Source organism: Plectropomus leopardus, chromosome 3 (genome assembly GCF_008729295.1).
Source record: "Plectropomus leopardus isolate mb chromosome 3, YSFRI_Pleo_2.0, whole genome shotgun sequence".
NCBI classification, from domain to species: domain Eukaryota; kingdom Metazoa; phylum Chordata; class Actinopteri; order Perciformes; family Serranidae; genus Plectropomus; species Plectropomus leopardus.
The window spans coordinates 13,521,220-13,543,941 of record NC_056465.1 but is presented as its reverse complement, the minus strand read 5'-3'; the positions used below and the strand labels follow the sequence as shown (position 1 = coordinate 13,543,941).

At 39.7% G+C, this 22,722-nt stretch overlaps 1 protein-coding gene across 1 annotated transcript in view; it reads left to right on the top strand.

The window, feature by feature from the left end:
* The window catches only part of pde4ba (phosphodiesterase 4B, cAMP-specific a), an 85,591-nt gene extending 74,887 nt beyond the window's left edge, over window positions 1–10,704 (top strand). Inside the window, 8 exon segments of the mRNA XM_042514813.1 lie at window positions 219–312; window positions 4,088–4,371; window positions 4,474–4,638; window positions 5,197–5,296; window positions 5,467–5,621; window positions 5,735–5,857; window positions 6,628–6,810; window positions 6,922–10,704. Coding sequence (XP_042370747.1) covers window positions 219–312; window positions 4,088–4,371; window positions 4,474–4,638; window positions 5,197–5,296; window positions 5,467–5,621; window positions 5,735–5,857; window positions 6,628–6,810; window positions 6,922–7,362 — 1,545 coding nt within the window. The 3' untranslated portion in view covers window positions 7,363–10,704.
* Window positions 10,705–22,722: the final 12,018 nt, after the last annotated feature.

Below are 22,722 nucleotides of genomic sequence, written 5' to 3'. Positions count from 1 at the left end.
GCAAAATGGAGGAGGAAATAACCTGTGCCTACACCCACTGATTTTACGCTGTAATTAAATAATATTCCTAAGCTATTGGGATAAAACTGTATACTGCTGTATTTTCCATGGAACCATGGACCATAATTTCTCCCAGGTTTTCCCCTCAGTGGAAACTGACGACATTTCTCTCTCTCTCTCTCTCTCCCCCTCTTCCTCTTCCTCTTTCTCTCTTGCAGTTCAAGAGAATGTTGAATCGGGAGTTGACGCACCTATCTGAGATGAGTCGCTCCGGGAATCAGGTCTCCGAATTCATCTCAAACACCTTCCTAGGTAAATGAAAGACTTGTGTACATGCACTCAAAATCACATTAACAAAATCACCAATTTCCTCTTCATAATCCATCTGAAATCAACACAGACTACATTTCTGACCCTAAAAATACAAATATGCACAAATATTTAAAGGCTCACACAGATCCGCTCTTCTGTGTTTTGCTGCGGTGTTTTTGGAAAGGTTCAGTACATCATGTTAGGCTGTGCAAGTTGCTCTGGCAGGCTTCTCTGTGGGGGCGTACCATAAAACACTGCGCCATTAAGCTTTGTCTAGATGTTTACAGCACTGGGCTCAAAATGGCCATTAAAAATTGAGTAAAAAAATTTACATTTCTCAAGAGTATCAAGAGTGAAATGGTATTTAAGATGGCAGGCTACTGTAAAAAGCACCATTTGACTGACAAGGGAGCTTGTTAGCCAGAAGTGGATTGGAACTGGATGCTGTCAGCGTGGGTTGCACATTTGAGATTTGAGAATGGATGGCAATAGCTAATGTATTCATATCATCTTTACAAACATCCATGTTTTTTGTCACTTGCATGTACAAAATATTTTATAGTTGCTCTGGTACTAAACCCCAACATTATTGCAGGGTGAAAACAAACATACTAGTAAGTCAGTCATCCAATTTCTGCAAATGGGTTAAAAGTTGTTTTTTGGTGAATGTGACATTTCCACAGGAGGGTTGCTGAAGGAAAGATGCACAAAGCTCGTAAACAATTAACAGAGTGAAAGGAAATATAGATTGACAAACAAACAAGGATAATAGACGGCAGACAGAATGCACCTAGGGGTAGTTAAAACTATTTATAGACACTGTGGTTCCGATCAATTGGCATCCTGATCTGGGCTGTTGGCGGATCCCTCACCGCTGGATCATAGAGAGCGAGAGGAAGATTTAGGAGAGACAGAGAGTAAGCAAACGGGGGTGGGGGTGGGGGGGGCTTACTGCAGTGAGGGAGAAAATAGAGGTACAGAGGAACCCCCTTTGCTGGCAGTGAGATGAACTCGGCAGATTCGGTGACTCATCCCCGTCTTAATGTATCTTTGTCAGCAGGGACACCTTGTTGTCCCTGCACCTCTCTCTCCCCCTCGCACTGCCCCGAGAACCCAGACAGAGATGACTATCGCTTCGATAAAGAAATCAGGATCACCCTGCTGGCGGTAAAAAGAAGAGGTGAACATTAATGAAGTGTTGGGGGGGGGATGGTCAAAGCGGCACAGCTGGCCTTGTTTGGCCTCAGCTGACCAGAAGGACTGTTTAATCCGTCCATCCATTAAGATTAGTATCAGTGTCAGTAATGCACTTATTTCTGCTTCATTATTTTTTATAAAAATCATCCATTCAGGCTCAGAGAAATCAAAATTTTCCTGCCATATGCCCAGTTCAGCAGGTCATTCTTAGATCCACTGCAAATCCCCACCAGTCTATTGCAGATCTGTTTTTTTTTTTATATATATATTTCATCCAAAGGGAAGGCAGACTGTTGACTGGTAAAAGAGTGCTCATGGAGCCTGGATAATTCCCTAGATAAATAAAGACCCCAGAGTTTCTCATCGAGGGCGATTTCAGACGAGGTTTCCGACTTTCCATGAAGGATTGCTGGCCAGCAGCGTGCTGGCCATTCACGTGTGCCTCTCCCCCGCCACAGCTGTCCTCACAGCATAATTCTGTCATAATTCCCTTTGATCGGCCAGCAGCAGAGCACGCTTTGGGAACTGAGGGGAAAAAATGACCCCAAAAAGCTTCCTGCCCCCTCCTCCACACCTCCCCTACTGCATCCCTGCATTTCTCACAGAAAAGCATGTGAGGGAGGATGAGAAAGAAATCGAAATAAACGTGGGAGGTGACAGAGTAAAGGGAGGGAGAAGGTATAGAGGGAGAGAAAGAAAAAGCAACCAGGGCTGCCAAACAATTAATTTTTTTAGTACTGATTAATCGTAGAATCTCAATAGCAAATCACACTGGAAGTCTATATGACAAGGTAAAGCAGCTCTTACCTGCATGGGACCAGTATAAAGAGGGCATGTCTGTAAAGGGGACCCCTGTAAAATGACCATGCCGTTTTTCCAAAATTTAGCCTAACTTTGGGAAGCTTGCATAGTGGATACTACTGGATTCCTCAGGTCTTCTCATTTCATTTGACACCAGTATCATTTCTGTAGCTTTAAAACTCAGCACAGTACAGCCTTTTAAAGACAGAAATGTCGGCTCGCAATTAATACAATAAATAAAAAAATAACACGTTACGTACGGACCAAGATTAACGCGTTAACGCCAACAGCCCTGGATTCAACACAGTTTTACTTCTGCTCATATTTTCTGGTAATCACTGTCTAAAATGGTTACAAAAGAATAATAGATAAAAATAATGCAAGCATAAAATGAGCTGAATGCATGAATCAAAACAGTAAAAAACACACGCACAAGAAGGCCTGTCCATGTGACCTGCTGACATATTGCAGGCTAACTGGGACAGAGAGATTTAATCTGCTGGAAAATGGAAACCAGGATAATTGTGCTAAAATTCTCCTGAGCTCATATCAAGTCATCTGTGGAGCACAGTGCATGGCATTTCCTGTTTATTGGCACTTACTTATGTAGAAATGCACTGCAAACTTGTCGGTCTCACAATCTGATCCCACACACACGTACAGGCCGCATACACACAAACAGCACATAATGATGGCTTGTAATAAATTAGAGGGCAATATATTGCTCTTCCCCTTGTTTCCCACGCAGCACATGTCTGAGAGCGCTTAATTGCCCCATTCTCAATTACCACTGGAGGACTGGAGAGACAACGAGAGGCGCAGAGAAATGCAGAGAAAACTGTGACAGAGAGAGAGAGAGAAAGAGAAAGAGAAAGAGAGAGAGCGTGAGAGTGAAAGTGATTATTTGAATTACAGCTGGTAATTGAATAACCCTCCACAGGGGAAGGCTGATAGGGCAGCGATGAGCTGAATCGAGGCTTGATAGATGAGTGCGCGGCTCACATTTGTGCCGATAGCCAGTCCCTGCAGGATTTTATTCAATTCTTTTGTGATTGCTGTAAACACAGGGGCCTGGTTAGTTATTGCAAGAAACTTGGCATGTTTTCTGTGTTTATTTTTGGATCAAGTGTGAAGACTGGGGTATTATTTATGCAATGTGTTTTTTCTCAATGGGATATTACACAAAAGCAGGGTTTTGGTGTATTTTTGGACTTTGTATTCACTTTATCGTCGGCCAGATGAAATGTCTCTGAATAGACCCATAAATGAAATAAAGCAAACATAAAAATCCCTCTCTGCACTAAGTGATTTGATAAAGCTGCGAAAGATGCGGCAGCTTATTGAATGACCGACTTCATGGAGCCGCCCTAACTGTGTAGAAGCCCCAGCTTTCAGTCTGTCAATGGACTGACCTATGAGAGTGAAAAGAGGACGAGATGAGATGTGAGCCACCTGCTGAGAGACGGAGGGGGAAAAAAGCGCAAAGGGACAGAGAATGAATAGTAGGGCCTCAGGGAGAGGCTGCAGGTGGAGGACAGGGAGCATGAATGAACAAATGAATGGAGGCACAGATGATGAATGAATGAATGAGTCGATAAATCCCTCAGGAGCTAACCAGCTGCAGGTGTTTCTATAGTGCGAGTGCACCCAGGGCCACAGGCCGCCTACACAATGAACTCATCTTTTTACTGAAATATATTAAAATATTCTCGTGCTGTAAATGCGGATTTTAACAGCTCCCTCCTCACACTGTCCACACTTTTATTCCGTCCATCAGACAAACAGAATGAGGTGGAGATCCCGTCGCCGACATCCAAGACGAGAGAAAAGAAGAAGCAGCAAAAGCAGCAGCTGATGACACAGATCAGCGGAGTCAAAAAGGTCTCTCATGGGCCCTCGCTCTCCAGCAGCAGCATCTCGCGCTTCGGCGTCAAAACCGATAAGGAGGAGCTGCTGTCAAAGGAGCTGGAAGACCTCAACAAGTGGGGCCTGAACATCTTCACTGTTTCCGAGTACTCCCACAACCGGCCTCTAACCTGCATCATGTACGCCATCTTCCAGGTATGAAAGTCTGCTGTGTCTTCACTTCCATGATTCTTTTCTGATTGCCATTGAAATGGTCCACACTTATTTATAAATATGTCACAATGTTGTTTTTTCCAGGAACGAGACTTGTTGAAGACGTTTAAGATCCCCGTGGATACGTTTGTGGCCTACATGATGACATTGGAAGATCACTACCATTCAGATGTGGCCTACCATAACAGCCTGCATGCTGCTGACGTCGCCCAGTCCACACACATCCTCCTCTCCACTCCAGCCCTGGATGTGAGTTAAAATTAGTGTCTTGTTACATTATTTAATTAGCATTCATCTTTTAACTCTTGGAGGATGAAATATTCCCCCCGCCTCTGACTTGGTGAATAGAAATAAGGGAAAACTAAATTAAAGGAGTGATCTCTTACATCACTTCCATGTACCACTTTCCTGGATTGCCACACCGGCTTTGAAGAGCTCAGCACCCTTCCATTGAATCATCTTTTCCCCCTTTAACTCAGGGAACTTCCACGCTTTTCTCCATGCTTTATTTGTTTGATTTGATTTTTCCTGCATGAATTTTCTCACAGCTCTCATTAAGTTGGAGTAGCTGCCCTGGTCTTCAGCTCACAATTAACACTTTTTGACTCTCTGTCATTAACCTATTGAAGCCTGCAGAAACAGTGTTATACTCTCTCACAGTGAACAGAAAGGCAGACTGCTAGCTTGTTATTTATTTCAGGAAAACATTTGGCATGGATTAACTAGTCTGTTCTTTCTGGGTCTTTTTTTTAATCTTCAGAAATACTCTAATGTTCCTGTTTTTTTCTCTCTCTCTCTTTTTCACAGGCGGTCTTCACAGATCTTGAGATCCTAGCAGCTATCTTTGCTGCAGCTATCCATGATGTCGACCATCCTGGAGTATCAAACCAATTCCTAATCAATACCAGTAAGTCAAAACGTTCCTCTTAACCAGACTAAATCACTTCATTTTTGGCTTTTTTTTTAAATTGTCACGAGAAAATGATTATGTTAAGCATATTATGCAACAAAAACAAAACATAAAGTAGTTGAAGTAGTTGGAACAAAGACTAAAATGTCTTTTTAACACCTCTCCAGACTCCGAGCTGGCATTGATGTACAACGACGAGTCTGTGCTGGAAAACCACCACTTGGCTGTGGGATTCAAGCTACTCCAGGAGGACAACTGTGACATCTTCCAAAACCTCACAAAGAAGCAGCGACAGTCCCTGCGCAAGATGGTCATCGATATGGTAAGATATTCACATTCTTTTCTCCTTTTTCTGCTGTAAATTTCTGCTGTGATAAATCAAAACATGTCCAAATTATCCTGATGCTGAGGATGTTTTTTTCCCCTTTTGTTCAGGTTTTGGCCACAGACATGTCCAAACACATGAGTCTGCTGGCGGATCTAAAGACTATGGTGGAGACCAAGAAGGTGACGAGTTCTGGAGTGCTGCTGCTGGACAACTACACCGACAGGATACAGGTAGGTTAAAACAACAAAACACTCACATTAAATGGACTTTGAGTCTGTGGTTGGACATACTGTAAACCCTCAGCCTCTCTATTACCAGCTTTTAATAGCTCTAATCAATATCCAGTGTTGGCGGAGGTTACTCAGCCAATGGTCATTAGCTGTCCTTCTACACGGCTGACCTCTGCTCCCTCTGTCACTTCTTTACTCACTCCATCAATCTTCTTTTTTTATCTTTAAGTGCTCCGTCTACACTTTGCCTCTAATAGTCTTTCTAGGATTTCTCCTTTATTAGACTGTTATGTAAAATGACCTCCTTTCATAACAAAGCGGATTATAGAATTAGCCTTAAATGCTGCTTCTATGAGAATCTAATTTCTCCTGAAATCTAATTGTGGTAAAGTAATCTACCACACTTAGCTGCATTGTTTCAAGGATATTGCATTGTGCATTAGAGATGCTGAGCAGCTCAGAGTTTTACTCATTTTCTCATGACAAAATAAATTTAGAAGAAGCTGATTAAACAGATTTTACCCAAATGTCTTCCAAAATGTGTTGCATTTCCTGCTGTATGAAGAGGCTGCAGCAGTTTTCAATAATATAGGGTGAAGAAAAAATGTAAATAATCAATAGCCTTTTTTTTGCATTTTCTATATTTTAAGTATACTTGTTAATTTTTTTCATTATTGATTTGTCTTGGCGGAAATAACAAGACTTAAAATGATAAGCCCAACACATGAAATGTAAGCATTTACTAAATAGCACTTCTTTATTATTTCTAGGTGCTACGTAATATGGTGCACTGTGCTGACCTGAGTAACCCCACTAAGTCCCTGGAGCTGTATCGTCAGTGGACGGATCGGATAATGGAGGAGTTCTTCCACCAGGGAGACAGAGAGAGGGAGAGGGGCATGGAGATCAGCCCCATGTGTGATAAACACACAGCCTCAGTGGAGAAGAGCCAGGTAGGTAATCAAGACATAGAAATTGCACAAGCGACGATGTATAAATTGACATATATAAGCATCAAAAATATGTCCTATCCAGTTCTAATTTGCCGTCTTGTTCCTCTCCAGGTTGGTTTCATCGACTACATCGTGCACCCTCTGTGGGAGACCTGGGCCGATCTGGTCCACCCTGATGCCCAGGACATCCTAGACACGCTAGAGGACAACAGGAACTGGTACCAGAGTATGATCCCCCAGAGTCCCTCCCCGCCCTTCTACGATCAGGGAACGCACGGACATGGTGGAGGGACTGGAGGGCAGGGCGGCGGGGAGAAATTTCAGTTTGAGCTCACTCTGGAGGAGGAGGACTTGGATGGAATAGAGAAAGATGGTGAAGGGGAGGAGGATGAGGAGGAAGAAGAGGAAGAGTTAGAGGAGGAGGAGGACAGTTTAGGAGATTCTCGGTCTCCTCCCTTGGACTATTTGGACGGTCAGGAGCTCGAGGAGGGCGGCATGATGGAACCGGCAATAGAGATTGTGACGCATGAGGCGTCGCCCACAGACACATAGGGCTTCCATCATTGGGCTCACATGGTGATTTGAAAGTTTTTTTGGCAAAAGAGGGTAGATCCTCTTGCAGCTGTGCTTTTTAATAAGCCCACAGAAGCAAGGGCTTAGTTTGGTCCCGCACAGGGGCGTCTTGCACTTGGGTGTTTGAAGCCAGACATGGACGGACAGTTTCAGTGAGGCGGCTTCAGAGTTCTCAGGAAATAATAACTGCGAACATTTTGGTCTTGATGGACAAGCGAGACTGAGGGTGGAACTTGAAGGATTTTGGCCAGTTTGGGAAAATGGTTACTTTTCTTTTCTGAACTGGCATTAAACGGACACTGACACTACTGAGAGAAGTTTTGTACCTTAAGACTTTTTTACAGATATGATCTAGAAGTAGCATAGAGTAAGATCTACTGATGGAGACACATTTGTATAGCAAGAGAAAGTGTTTACTTTTCCTGTACCATTTGTCAAAGGACTTTTGTGTGCCTTTTTTACTATTGTCTTTATAATAGTTTTTTATTTATTGAACACTCTAGTTTGTCTGTGAAATGTTTTTTTCTTTTTATCTGAAAGAGCAAAATCTTTTTGTATGTTTAAAAGAGAACAGTCTTCCATGTATTGGGCAATAGAGAAATCCAAACAAACGTCGACAAACAACTCTTGGACAAACTCATCTGAATCGGGAAACATTAACACCCACATTATGCGCACATTTTGTCACATATGTTTTTCAATCTGAGCACAATGTTTTACACGTGGAATTCAAACACATATGTTCACTCATTCATGTTACATGTTTAGTTTGAGCTTTCTGTATCAGATGTTGCTCGCTGAATGTCACACTGAAATAGTCATCTATTTTCATACTCCAACTCTTTAAATCATCTTTTCTTTCGTTCTTTAGAACAGTCTGCAGACCATTTTGGGCTTCCTGCCTTTTCACACCAAAACTTGACTTTTAGTGCAAATTGCTCAGAGGGGGATATGCAGTCCTTAACTTGCAACGATATGGTTGGATAAACCTGCTAAAAATTAAGTGTAACATTATTGAGACATTTGATTTGTACGATTTTGTCTTTTCATTCGTGCATCCAGCTGTCGTTGTGTTGGTGTGAAATAGAGGTTTGTCCAGTTCAAATTGAAAATCAGCAGAAATACAAACAGGCCTAAAAAACAAACAGCTCATGACAACAAGCTTCTTAGATCTATAATAAAATCTGAAATCAGAGGTCCGCCAAGGACGAAATGCACAACAGCCGTGAATCTATTTTTAGCCCACAGGTATGCTGCAGTCTTAATAACCCTGTTAGATAGAATGGGGCCTGACCCCAGACCAGTCTGATGTAACTGCCCCCTCCCCCCAACACCCCGTTGCAATCAGGCCCAGACCAGATGATTAAAGGTGCTCTTACAGCTGCCTGTCTGAAAGGCGCTCTTAGACCCTCATCAGCGGCACTATTCACATGGTTTACAAACCCCCCTGGGCTCCACGGACACGGCCCCAAAACAATCAGGCCGGCTATTTCTTCCTCATGTTAAAAATCCCTCAAGTGCTGCATCTGCTCATTGACGTCAATTGAATTTTTTCCCTCTCCCCCTCCACTGTATCAGGTTTCCAGGACAGGCGGGTCATTAGGATTGGGCACAGATGGAATTGCTGGATTCAGCATGGCAGACTATACGCTTTTTGAAAAAAAAAAAAAAAGAAGAGGAATAATTAGGTGCTGCAGTTTTAAACAGACCAAACAATGCCTCTTTTTGTTTCTGAATATGGTTTGATAATGGTGTGCAGACCTCACATTTTTGCTCTGTTGCTTCCGTGAGTTTTATGGATGCTCTGGTTGCATCTATAATCACATCTCTCCATTTTCAAATTGGTTTACTGATATACTCAAAAGGTACTTCATCTAATTTCACTCCAGCATGCTTAAGTGGCAATCTTTTGTGTGCAGTATGTATGTATGGAAGGTTTTGTATGTGTATGTATGTGTTCGGATGTGTTGACTGTCATAAGGCCTTACCCCCGTCACTCCACACCTTTGTCTCTACTGTTTGTCGCTAGGAGCTCAAGTTGGTCCTTTTTGCTGTTTATAACAGTGTGTATTTATTCTGTACTTTAAGCTTGTAAATAAGAAATACTGGTTCAGTGTAAAATCTATTTTAATTTATATGCACTTGCATTACCTGAAAGTGGTGGTGTCTAATGTGTAGAATACTATGGATTAGAGTCTTTTTTATATATGTATTTGTTTTTATATATATATATATATATATATAAATATATCTAAGTATATATTCGCACAATGTTTTGAGTGCCCAGCAGAGCAGCAGCTAAAGAGACATATTGTTGTTGTCACATGAGAACCTTGTAACTCCAAAATAGCCTTTTTATTGTTGCAAGAAAATGATTATGTTAAGCATTTTATGCATGAATATTAAACCAAAAATGTTCTCACTTTGGCATCACTTTGAAATCTTAATTCCTATCATGATTTTTTTTTGCATTTCTGAAAAATAATTTCCTCTCTGTTAAATTTAAGCCAAGTTATATATTCTGTACAATATAACATATAATTGTACAGAGGACATTGATTTTCCTTTATTTTGTTTCTTAGATCATTTTTCAACTATCTGAGTTTTTGAAGCTACAAGGTTTATAACTGACAGCAGCAATTTGGTAACCCGGAGGCGACATAGAGGACATGTTAAACTGCATAGGCTTGGATATAGGATACATGCAAGCTAGCTAAGGAACACAGAAGCTTAGCCAATGCTTGGTATCAAAAGTACACAAATAGCTTATTTTCTCCCAGTGGCTTGTCACAACCTAAGCTTCTCCATCCAGCATTTGAATACAGATTGCTGATTCGAGGCCAGACAGAAACGGGTTCGACGGACAAACACAAAGCGATTGTCTCCTTTTACACTTAACGCACTTCATGTAAAAGTAGATAACACGGGGACAGTATTGGTAGCATGCTACAATACGCCCGGCACTGACGTGAATCGTTCTGAATTAACAACAAAACATGATCGTTATGTAACTGATTGTGCTAATGTGTGAACTCTTTCTGACCAAACTTGTTAGCAGTTTTGAAATTCGAATTTGTCAGTATTAACATTGTTTATCTATGTTCAAGCTTTTTTTGGTCCTAGTTGTGTCCAAATGGTTAGCCAGATTTAGCACTATCTGCATGAGAGATGGGTTTTTTTAATTGTCAATAATATGTTGAAGTCCGCCAGTTGGTGGGTTATTAAATGTTTCACACAATGTATGGTATTATATTGTATATTGTGTTCGAAAAATCTGAAATACGTTTTCTATTAAGTGATTAAAAACAAAGCATGAATATATTCCTTCAGTTTCTGCTGTTTTTTTATATCATAGCCTAGTTTTCATTTCTCTGGGTTACAACAATAAATTGGGTCACAGACATGTTTCTAGTGGGTTTCCATGTGTTAGTCATGCTTCATTAGAATGTGTCCACACTGTATTCACTGAGCACCTGGGCCTGCGGTGAGAAAAAGAGCCCTAGTGTGTAAAACAATATCAACAATAGTCTAAAATCCCTGCTAGAGGTCCCTAAAGGTCCGTACTGGTGTTGATACCCAACCTGACCGAAGAGCTTTGAACCAGTTTACAGAATAAACAACACTGCGATCCCCAGAACATCTATAAAAAAGGTACAGACTGCGAAATTTAAAGGTTTTACTTCAGAATCTGGAAACAAGAGACTGCAGACTACATTTTTTAATTCAGTCGACTATAATGTGTTAGAAAAGTAAAAATTTGAAATACCATCTTGCAAGTGTATGCCACCACCAAACAAGCCAAGTTGTTAATTACTTCCATGTCTGTCCAGACTCAAATGTAGCCATGACAGTTGCCAATGCTTCAAACACTGTATGTTGCTTAAAAGAAGCTACCTAGTTTAAACACAAGATGTTTCGCACAAATCTTCAACATGACAGCACAGAAGATGTGTACAATCAGCACAGTTTCAAGGTGGGTATCAAAGATTAGTGTCACCAGTTCAGGGGGAAAAAGGACAGAAAAGTACTGAACAGCCCTTTACAAACCTGACAGGAGAGGAAGGTGGAGTGTGGGAGGAGATGAATGAGGCACACCTGTGAGCTGGGGGAGGGGAAAATCAACTGATTAAATAAAGAGCATTTGTTCTCTAGTTAATGTCATCTTTGCTCTAAAAATAGAATATAAAGGTAAAATGAGCAGTAGTTAAAACAAGGACCAGCTGGACAGTGTAAACTCTCTGGACACAAAGGCTTCTGAAGGTGTGCTGATCCCTAGAGCAGGCAGACTGAATCTTCATCTATATCTTAAATGTGTTTGAAGGCACCAGTGGACTTCTTTGCTGTGGCCATCTCCCAGCTACTCTGGTAAGTAATTTAAATTACCCTTTGCCCGATGTTAAAGGGCTTCTCCTCCCGTTTTTGGTTGTTTTTGTGGATCTGTGTACAAAAGGATTGTACTCACGGTCATTGTATGAATGTGGTTTTTTTTTTTTACCCTGACCCATCCTGTGAGAACAAAAACCCTTCAGCCTCAAACCTCGGGACAGTGCTGGAAAATAAAATAATACTACAGTGCGTGTTAGTATATCTGTACTATGTTACTCTTCATTCTCTTTGATGTCACTCTGTTTGCTGCATCATCACAGAGGATCGGCTCTAATGCGCTGAGACAGGAACACAGTGTGACACAGACTCAGCACCACGGCCCACACACAATCTGAAAGGACTGTCCTCATGTGACATAAGGCCTTCACACACACAAAAACACACATAAACATAGGGCTCGTTTTTGGCATGTGTTGAGATGTAGGTGCATAAGCACATTAAAGATGCCTTCCAAGTCCTTTTCCCAACAGATGCTGTGGATGATCCTGTCATCTTTGTACTGATATTATCAGACTATCTGAATCAATTAAATCCTCCTTTCAATGGAAATAAATTGCATAAAAATTGTACACTCTTACAGTTGAGTTGTGTAATTCCATAACCCAAATTTCAATGCAATTTCTTTCCAGTGAATAAAGATTCTTAATAGACTGGGAGCACTATAAAAGCTTTTTTCTAAAAAGATAATACAAATAAAATTAAAGCTTCAAGTCTCTGCATCTTATTATTTAGCACAGTTGAGTAGGTGTCTCAACACCTACTCAACTAATTTCAGCAAAATTTGCACCTAAATGTTAATAATGAACCAAGAAGGAACAGTTTAAATGTTTCTTTTTGTTCACGACAAATCCCGCAGGGCCTAAATAGACCATTTCAATGATATGTTTGTTCCTCTGTACATAACAAACATGAATCAGGCAGAAAAAATGACATTTGTTTGTTTGTTTTAAATTCCACAATACTTTTTTCCTTAGTATGGGATATTTATCATGAACAGCCATAATTCTTGAATAAAGCAACTGCAACCAAATTTAGATGGTGTGTGCACACACAGTATCGACTCTGATGGTATTTAACCTACAGGTGGCACAACAGCAGCACACAATTAAATGGTTTATTTGAAATTTTACCTAATATTCCTGTTTGATTCAGCTATCCTTCAAACCTCCAACCGTCTATCAGCTGGCATGCTCATGAATCTTTATGCGTATTTTGATGTTATTCCACATCCTAATTACAAAAATTTAAATAATTTAGGAGATTGAGCAACCTCAGTTATAATTTGTGTGAATGCTTCCTGGTTTCAAATGTCAACCTGACTCCTGTTCTCAGCAGAACCTCCTCTGGAGACTCCCCGCAAACTTTAACAGGAAAGGATGTTGATGTGTTAAGCTGTTTTATTGCCACAATATGAAGTTGGTTTATTTAACACTTGAGACCTTCCACACAGCAAGGGTTAGAAGGCAGACAGTGTTGGTGAAGCAATATTTCCAGGAATATTCTGTCAGCCCGTCATTTTCCACAAATGACTGGTTTGACAGGGGGGCTTATGGGCTCTAATACTCTTTGGAAAACATCCCACAGAACATTTATTGCTATTAGTAATTGCCTTTTTACTGCATTTGCCGCAACAACTTCCGTCTTTAAAAACATAATGAGGCTAGTGTTGCAAAGTGATCACAGGTGTTACTGTCTTCCATTAGAATTTCTTATGGCGTTTTTAGTAAACGAGTTGATTTTCAAAATGGGATGTAAGTATTAAGCTAAGAACAAATGAACATATAAGAATATATTGCATTCCTTCTCCAAAAGCCTTGGTCGCTCTTCTTCAACTTCTGACTGAGAAGGAAAAAATGTAATGAAATTGGTAAGAGGCTTGTGTAATTTCCATCCATGACCCTTCATATCTAATTTCATTGTGACCCACGAAAAGAGCTCTGAGGCTGTCTGCCCTTGTATCCACTCTAACCTTGCTTTAAAAAGAGAATCATGAGTGAATTATATCACCGGTCTGTCGTCTTATTCTCCTTTTTCTCATTTTAAATTCTCATCTTTTAGCTCTTAACCTTATTTTCATATGGACATGCCTTCTCTCCTTGACTATTTTCCAGTCTCCTTTTCTTCCCTCCACCTCCATGTCCTACTCGCACTGTGGGAGTCTCTTTTCGTCTTGCCTGTGACATAACCCAGTAAAAGCAAGAGATCTGATTTGATGAAACTACTTGCGTGCATATGACGAAATAAAGATAGAAGGAAGAAGGAGACAGAGAGAGACTGGTATATGGGACGGGTGGCCTCCTCTGTCGCTCCTTTACGAAGGCAAGGAGGTCCACGGGGGAGGCTGAGTTATCTAATGAAGCTAAAAACAGAGCAAAGCATTTCCCACCAGTCAGGGAAAATGACACCACTTAACTTCTCCCCCGTGTGGCACAAAGGAGAAGATGAGGGATATTTTCAGGCAAGAAAAGGAAATGGTTTGCTTGGGAGATAATAAGGAATTGGCTTAAGACTCAAAAACTCCCCACTGTATTGTCTACATGTGAATGAATGACAGAGACATTCACAGAAAGGAGAGAGAAAAGAGAAGCGAGAGTGGGAGGGTTTACTTTATAAATCTCTTATCTTCACCTCAAATCTCTTAAAAAAAATTAAGCCAGTGAGGAGAGAATATCTGACGTTTTTTCAACAAAACTTGCTTCCAAAATTTTTCAGATTCAAGAACAATTCTTTTGGTAGCAGTGTAATGATCAGCCTGAGCTAAACTCTTGTTAAAGGCACAGATAATGTCTTGTAAGTTTCTATAATAAGGGAAAACTGCACCTGTGACAAGTGCTGTCTCAGCACAGTGGCTGTGATGTTCTTCTTTAACCCCTTTAAAGTACAAGAAAATTACCTGAAAATTAGTGATGAAAACACAACGAAAAAAAAAGATTAAAAAAATTACCTGGAAAAAAGGAAATGACCTGGGAAACAAAGTGCTTAAAATGTATAATTCTGTAACAAAATTTGAAATACATAATTATGATAATTAGAAATATAGTTTTTTCCTAGGGCTTTTTTCTTTTTTACCTCAACATTTTTCCCTAGCTTTTTAAAAATATTTTTCTAAATCTTCAAATTTCTTACAATTTGTGTAAAACTGCTTAAACTAAGTTGCTTTTTGCCATTTTTTCCATGCTCTTGATTGAAATCGTATTATTTTGCTAGGGGTTCAAATGTTAAAAACTTATGAAGGACGTCTGAAACCAGAGCAAGAAAAGTGATGTCACTCCATGTTTCAAAGGGTTAAAAAGGCATGCATTTTTACTTAATATCAAATTAATTTCATTAAAACTCTTAAACAATTATGGCACAAATTTGAAAATTTGGTAAGAGGAGAGGGGAGCAACGAGAGAGACACACACAGTCGATGGAGGCAGAGGAGAGAGCAGCTGAGCAATTCCTTTAAGCTGAATAGATGAGGGCCTCATTGAGATGTCGAGTCATTATATTTAAAGTTCCTGAGCCCATGCCTTTTTATTTCACAATGGTGGAATGACAAATGTAGATTTCTTAGAGTCTTTATGCTGTTAATATATGAAGAATTGTGACAGTGTTTTCATTGAAGCCCAAAAGACATCTTTGCCTGAACAAAAGTAAAACTTTTTCCTATTATCATCTCAAGACAAAGCAAGGTATTTTGTATCTCATCTGTTTTCTGCAACTTAAAAAGATTCAAGTGCTTAATCAATGCGTCGGACAATATATGAAAAATGAAAATTTGTCCCTCCTAATGTTTGTAATGACCAGTCATCGAGTGCCTCCATGTTAAACTGCCTCCAAAGCACACTAGAGTTAATAAAACCCTATAAACTCTGGGGCTGGGCGGTAGGGGGTGCCCATCAAGGCCCTACACTGAATGTTGAAAGTATGACAGTCCTAACCAGTTACTGTAAAGATGGATGGCATAACAGCTTCCCAAATGGGAAGCTAAAAAAATCTCAATCGCCCCCTGGTGGCTGGCATGTGAAATTTGCCCCACAGTTTGTTTCTGTCATTTTAGTAAGGTCTTACCGTACTGTATGTTCAAAAAGTTTGGTTTTAACTAGTCATTGATGCTAAGAAAAGGTGAGTGAAGTGATGATTGACAGCTGTGTGTGTCGAGCAGTGAGCTCACAATCAGTGGCACTGCAGTTGAGTTGGACAGGTGCATTGTGGGAACTCAATACAACTCTGAACATCCTATGGTCCTAATCCTTATCGAGCTCTTATAGAGCAGCTAGAGGGGGCCCCATTTAGAGGATTTTTGGGCCAGCAGCAGTGCACTGTATTGTTGCTTTACAGGAGATTTAAGGAGGTTTATAATAAGGAGGAGGAGGTTTAAGGAGGTTTATAAGTTGCCATTGGGGGCCCCTTTTCTCAATTGTTTTTGGTGTGTGTGTGTGTGTGGGGGGGGGGGGGGCCCAATCAGCTATAGTGAACACTACAGTTGTAAGCACGGCTTTTTAAAAAAAAAAAATCTGTATTGGTGTCAACATGAATCAGGGTCTGTCCATCAGTTGAACTGGGTTTAATGTTCCCCAGATGTTGATAGTTATTATCTTTAAGTGCGATGTACAGACAGAATTGTAAAGCTGTCTGTAGAAAGAAGCCCATGATGATATAAAAGTCTGGCAGTAAACATAGCATGTATGCAAGTGCATGCATACTGCATGCACATGTCAGTGCAGTGGATGTGATGGGGCTGCATACAGGAACTTAGAATTTTTTCAGCCTTTGAAGTCGGTGGAGTCATTAGGAGTGCAAACTAAAAATTCCTGTTAAGGAGTTATTTGTGAAATCATAAGCAGGTGGACCAGAGCTATCTGTTTATGCCGACAACAAGGCAACCCACTGTTGCCTGTGTGCAGGACTGTTACTTTTTTAGGAATTCACACGTTGCACTGTTTGTATAACTTGGCACAGAGTGGCTAAGGAATCTGATCTAAGTGAGATATTGCACATACAGGGTACATTTAATACCTACTCTTTTCACTGTTGGCTAAATGTAACAGCTTCCTTTTATTGTGGCCGTAAGGGGTTAAATAGCTTCTCTTTTAATGCAAATTATGTGGCTCCTGCTTTTGCGTCATTGTGGTTTTATAGCCGACCATAGGGCCAGCTGGGTCAAATACTGCTGCTGCTCTCTGAGGAATACACTGTTAAAAATGACAAGCTGTGCAATTGATTTTGTTTTGCATAAAGACTTATCGACCTGACTTACGGGCAGATTTTTTTTTTCTTTTAAGACTATTAATGAAATAAAATAAGATATTTTTATTATGTCATTAAGCCAGTCCGACATTATTGCCATTAAACGAGCAAAGCTGTTTGGTGAAATCGAGGCTGAGCAATGAGGCTCATTTATGCTCGATGCAAGATGCATATACAGGGACGGAGGGAACCCTCTCTCGGTTCTCTGTTTATTTTTTCCGTACTTTTGCACGTATTCTTAAAGCTTAAAACAGACAGAATAGAGCAGTACCACAGGAGATTGTGGCAGCAGTGTAGCATAGTTTAAGTGATATGACCATACGAGACAATGAAGACATTTAAAAAATGGTGAAAGGGAACTGTTGATTTAGCACCTCACAGACCACCGCCACTTACATGCTGCCTCCATTAAGAGGTATTTTATTACAATCTCCTTCACCGTTGCCTAATTTGTTAGTGTGTGAATCTTTTGACTCTGCCCTCTGGTGTCATCTTTTGGCTGTGTCTTTTCTATCATAAAGGACATATGGAGGTATGAGGGCAGTAACCTTTATAGTTTTTGAAACGGATGCATCTATTTTCCTTTTTTTTGCCTAAAAGGGAGTATAAATGAGCGTGCACGGTGAAAATCTAATAGCACAATACTTTTAACCAAATATCTGTATTGATATTGTGAAAATAAAGTAGGGTCTACTACTGGTGTTTTTGCAAAATATTTACACAATGATATGTTGTCATCAATAATCTGTAATGTGGATATTATGACTAAGTGTGTATGGCAAATAATTTGAACATTGTGGAAAGATCAGAAAAATACACAATTTCACTGTAATACAGCATTTAAAAGCAGGAAAAGACAACTCTTCAAATATTACAATATCCAAAATCTATGACGATATCTAGTCCATATCCTGATATTGATATAATATTGATATATTGCTACATGAAAACAGTTTAAACAAACAGACAAATTCATGAAATTTATTGGTAAAAGACTATAATTAGCAGTTCCTGTTGTCAGTTTATGTCTTTGCTACAATGGCTTTCGGGGAAGAGGCAACATGATGCCCCTCTTGAATCCCCTGAGGCTGCATTAACCTTCTAAGTGAAGCAAGTAAATCAGTCTCGTGATGGATACATGTGGCTATTTATATCCCCAGAGCCATTAGAGGAGAGATGATGAAGTGGCTGAGGGTGCAGAGAAACACCACTGACAGCCTGTTTTAAAGAACCTTGGTGAGTCCTCATTGTGCTCGCAAATGTAATGAGAGAACAGGTGGACACGGCTGGCAGCATTTTTGGGGATATAAGCAACCACTTCTAGGTTGTAACCAGAGCACTGACAGCGTCTGATGAGAAATTCAGTGGTTCTCGCACGTCTCAAACAGTGCATCCAGGGTAACACTGGATAAAAAAAGGGGTCTAAGTTTACTACAGGCCCCAGTTTAGCAGGAGCAGTGTGGTGGAGGAGGGTGGGAGCTCCACAGCCAACACCTTGTTCCTGAGAGCCACATGCTCTCCCTTCCTGAAAATGGTTTAAGTGGTCATCATGATGAATCTTGGGAACAGTTACAGTTTGCACACAAACAGCAGAGTGTCAAGACAGGGTCATCTGGTTTTTAAGCCCCTCAGTTTACTGCAGCACAGTAGCACAAGTATCATAAAGTCCAATTAGGTCAAATCAACAAAATGTTTGGCAACTACCAGACAGAAGATTAATGAAACTGATATGGATTTGCTCAAATGTTTAGACACATGTCATAGACATATGCAAAATTCCTACTAGGACAAACAGAAAACATTGGTACAGAAAACCTAGCTGATTCAGTTGTATCACATATAGAGAATCCCAGTCGTAAAGTTTGAGTTTGAGTTTTTGTAAGAAGCCTGTAATAATGTCTGAGGTTAGCATGAGCTTAAGAGACTTTCACATTTTGTTCCAAGACAAACAATACATAGTTAATACCTCACTGTGAACTCTGAAGCTTTCATGTGTCTTAAAAAAGGCGTTTGCTAACAAGTGGCTAAATGAGACTATAGAACATCATCACACTGAACCTCGTGTGGTTGTAACGCGACCGCAGTTTAGTTTGTTTTAGCCTAACAAAAGCTTTTTGCTTCTGTCGATTACATTTAGGCTTCAAAAATCTTCCAGAATAAAACGTGTAAGCATCATAAACGTTTATTTACCACAGAGCATATTTTCTGCAGTGGTTCAAAGCAGGAGAGCGAAAAAACTGACACTTGAGCCTGGCTCCAAAAGCTAGTCAGTCCCCGTAGACTCACATGTTAAAATACCAAACTTTACAGCAGAAATAAACATGTTTCCGCCCTGGTACAAAAAAATAATAAAAATGTTTTGGTCAAAAGCCATGACAACTGCAAGGGGGTGAATTTATATATAACTGACCCGTTTTGGTAAATTGATTTTATCAATTTATTTTAGTATCAATTTGAGTAACAGGCTGTCTCTGCGGTGTCCCTACAGTCTAAGAGTCAGACCCACTCCTTGCTCCTCCACAGCTCCATCCTCCCATTCAAATTTCACTTAGAGCTCCAAAATTCAAGATGGCGACAGCCAAAACGCCAAACTCGAGGCTTCAAATCAGCAGTCCACAAACCAGTGGGTGATGTCACGGTGGCTGTATCATTTTTTTTTTTTTTTTTTTTTTTTTTTAAATTTGGACTGTGCTGATAATCAAAGTAAAAAACAAAAAACTACTAAATACAAACAGCATAAATGACATCAGCACTTTTTATGCTTCCACAGATTCATGACCAAAGTAAAAAGCACTGACTGTAACTGATTTCAACCCATGTAACCATGATTAGTGAAAGGCTGCCTGCCCTGGACAAGTTTGTGTATCCATTAAAACTCTTTCTCTAAATCACTGACGTGAACAGACAAACAACAGTGAGTAACTGTCTCAATTGTCCACTCCACAAAAAGAAGAAAAAAAACCTCTGACTGAGAGCTAGATGAGCAATGTGTGTTTTTCCCTTAGCGTGACCAATTTCACAGTCATTTCTGTTTCCCCTTTCTCTAGTTCTTCCACAGCTGTGTCACTGAGCCCTTTGGTTATATTACTCTAAACTTTATAAATCATTTGTTGCTCTCACGCACCCTTCCTAAATCATAGAGGTCTGCCGCACATGGGAACAATTCTTTGGCTTGCGTGAGAGCTTGTGGGATGACACACACGTGTGTGTGTATCCTTCACTTGTTCTCCCGTAATGCCATTTCTTCCAGTAATCTCCTGTACTTCAGAACATTTATAGTTAATGGCAGGCACACACACATGAACCTTGGTCATCTTATTTAGGGACACATTCTCTGACTCTTACTGTCAAAAATAATACTTTTAATGTTTGTTTGTTTGTTTGTTTTTAATATTACATCACATATGACAGCTGCTGTTGCCTACAGCATTACCCTGGAAGCTCCTGCTTGTCAAGTTAAATTTATTTATAAGCCAAAAGTTTGTCTGAGAGGACCTCACAGTCTGTACAGCATGCAACACTGGAACAACTTCAACTGGACACTTTAGCAAGAAAAATAAATGACAGAAATATCTGGAAATACAACAAAGGAGTGATCCCTCTTGCAGGACAGAGACAATGAAATATGTGTGTATAGTCTATATTTGCATAAAGCACACAACAAATACAGTACAGAGACAAATAATTATAATATATAACAATAAACTCCAAAGAATCAGAGCTGCAAGCATCAGATAAAGAGAATAACTACTGAATTTTAATATACAACTTATACCTATAAATTCCAAACATGAACCAAGGACACACATAAACATAGTGTTGTATTAAATTGCTATTCAGAGAAAAAGTTGCAGGGTGTGAAAAGTGTGTGGAGTCAAGAATCTGTATGAGTCGTGACACGCAGACATCTTCGCTTTTGACTAAAGAAATATTCTTATGGAAATATTAATAGTTGTGGGTATCTCTTGCAGTATTTAATTTGCTCAATTAAATTTTGAAGTCATGAGGATATAAATACCAAAATGTACTCTTTGGATTTTGTGCTCCATGCTAATAATTTAACATAGTGTTTCCAGTAGACCACCAGTATTATTGTCACATGTGCTATAAACAATATGAGACAAAAATAACTCTCAGCTTGTAGCAGTGACAATTTCTGAGAAGGAGTTGGGCTGCTGAAAAATCAGGACTTAATTCCTCTCCTTTAAATTAAACATTTATTAAGTTCTCTTTTTCCAGCTCAATACTATATTTCCTCTTTTCTCACATTATGTATTGTTTCTGTTCCCTTTCATCTAATTTTTGGTACAGGAGCTCTGATTTGTTCCGACAAGTTGATCTTAGCAGCGGCCTGGGCTGGACTCACTGATGACAGTACAGGAGAGGAGCAAATGCTTCTAACTAACCTGGATAAAAGTGGTTTGAAGACATCTTGGACATGGGTCAGTCCTCACAAGGGCACAGGAAGTGGTGAGTTTCATGTATCCAGTAGTGACATTATCAGAGTTCTGAGTGAGTAAAAAAAAGAGGAAGTCAAACTCAACATGTAAGTAAAAGTACATCTCAATATGTACCACACAAAATAATAATAATAATAATAATAATAATAATAATAATAATAAGAATAATACTATTAAATTGGGATCTTGTGTATTTATTCTTTAACTTTAACTGAAATGAACCTGTTTTTCAGGCGGTGCTCCCCCAACAAATCGAATAAGGTGAGTTTCTGTGAGTGAATGAGGCATGTGCAGAGACAGAATGTGAGAGCGAGCGAGAGGGAGACAGAAAGAGACAGAGATACAGGGAAGTGGGATTTCGACAGGGTTTTTCCTTTCACATCCTTTCACAGGGATGACCAAGTCGTCTCTGTCGATCAAGTTGCCATGGCAACTGTGCTTGAGCTGAATACTGAGACACACTCTCAGTCACATGCAAGCTATGTCTCGTACTGCCAGTACAGACTCAGATAAACTCTGACAAACACATGAGCACAAATTCATTATTCTAAAGAGCATCACTGCATATTACAAGCGAACATAATCATATACTTAGATATGTTAGCCCAGTACTGCAGTCCAGGGGTCCAGTTTTTGATAGTAAGTACCCTGTGTGTATGTGTATATAGTAATCTATGTATACACAATCCAAAGACATGATGTATCATTTAATCAATAAAGTTTATCAACAAGAATAATAACAATAATAATGATAATATAAGCCTCTATTATGTTAAAATTTATAGATTTTCTCAGTAATTTATCATAGTAAATGAAATGTCCTGTCTATGGCCAGACAAAACAACTACAAATTTAAACACATCACCTAGGTCTTTGGGAGTATATTTAATATCTTCTAACACTTTATAGACCTAGTGTCCTAGGTCTCTGTATATTATAATAAACTTTATTATTTTTTTTATTTTATTTTATTTATCTAGCCTATGACAATCTGATCTCATATAGATATCATGCATGTTTCTATTTGACTAAATTTAAAAATGGTATTAAATCTTTTTATTTTTTTGTTTGATAAAGCCATTTGGTTTAGGAAAAAATACAGAACAGATTTGCCAAGCAGGTCCCCTCAGCAGGTCTCCTCAGCAGGTCCCCTCTCACAAACACACACACCATTTGCCTCTAGGCGCAGTCAAACATGCATGCCATGAGTGCCAACCAAGGCAGTAACCTGCACTTGGGACAACATTCATAAACTATACTA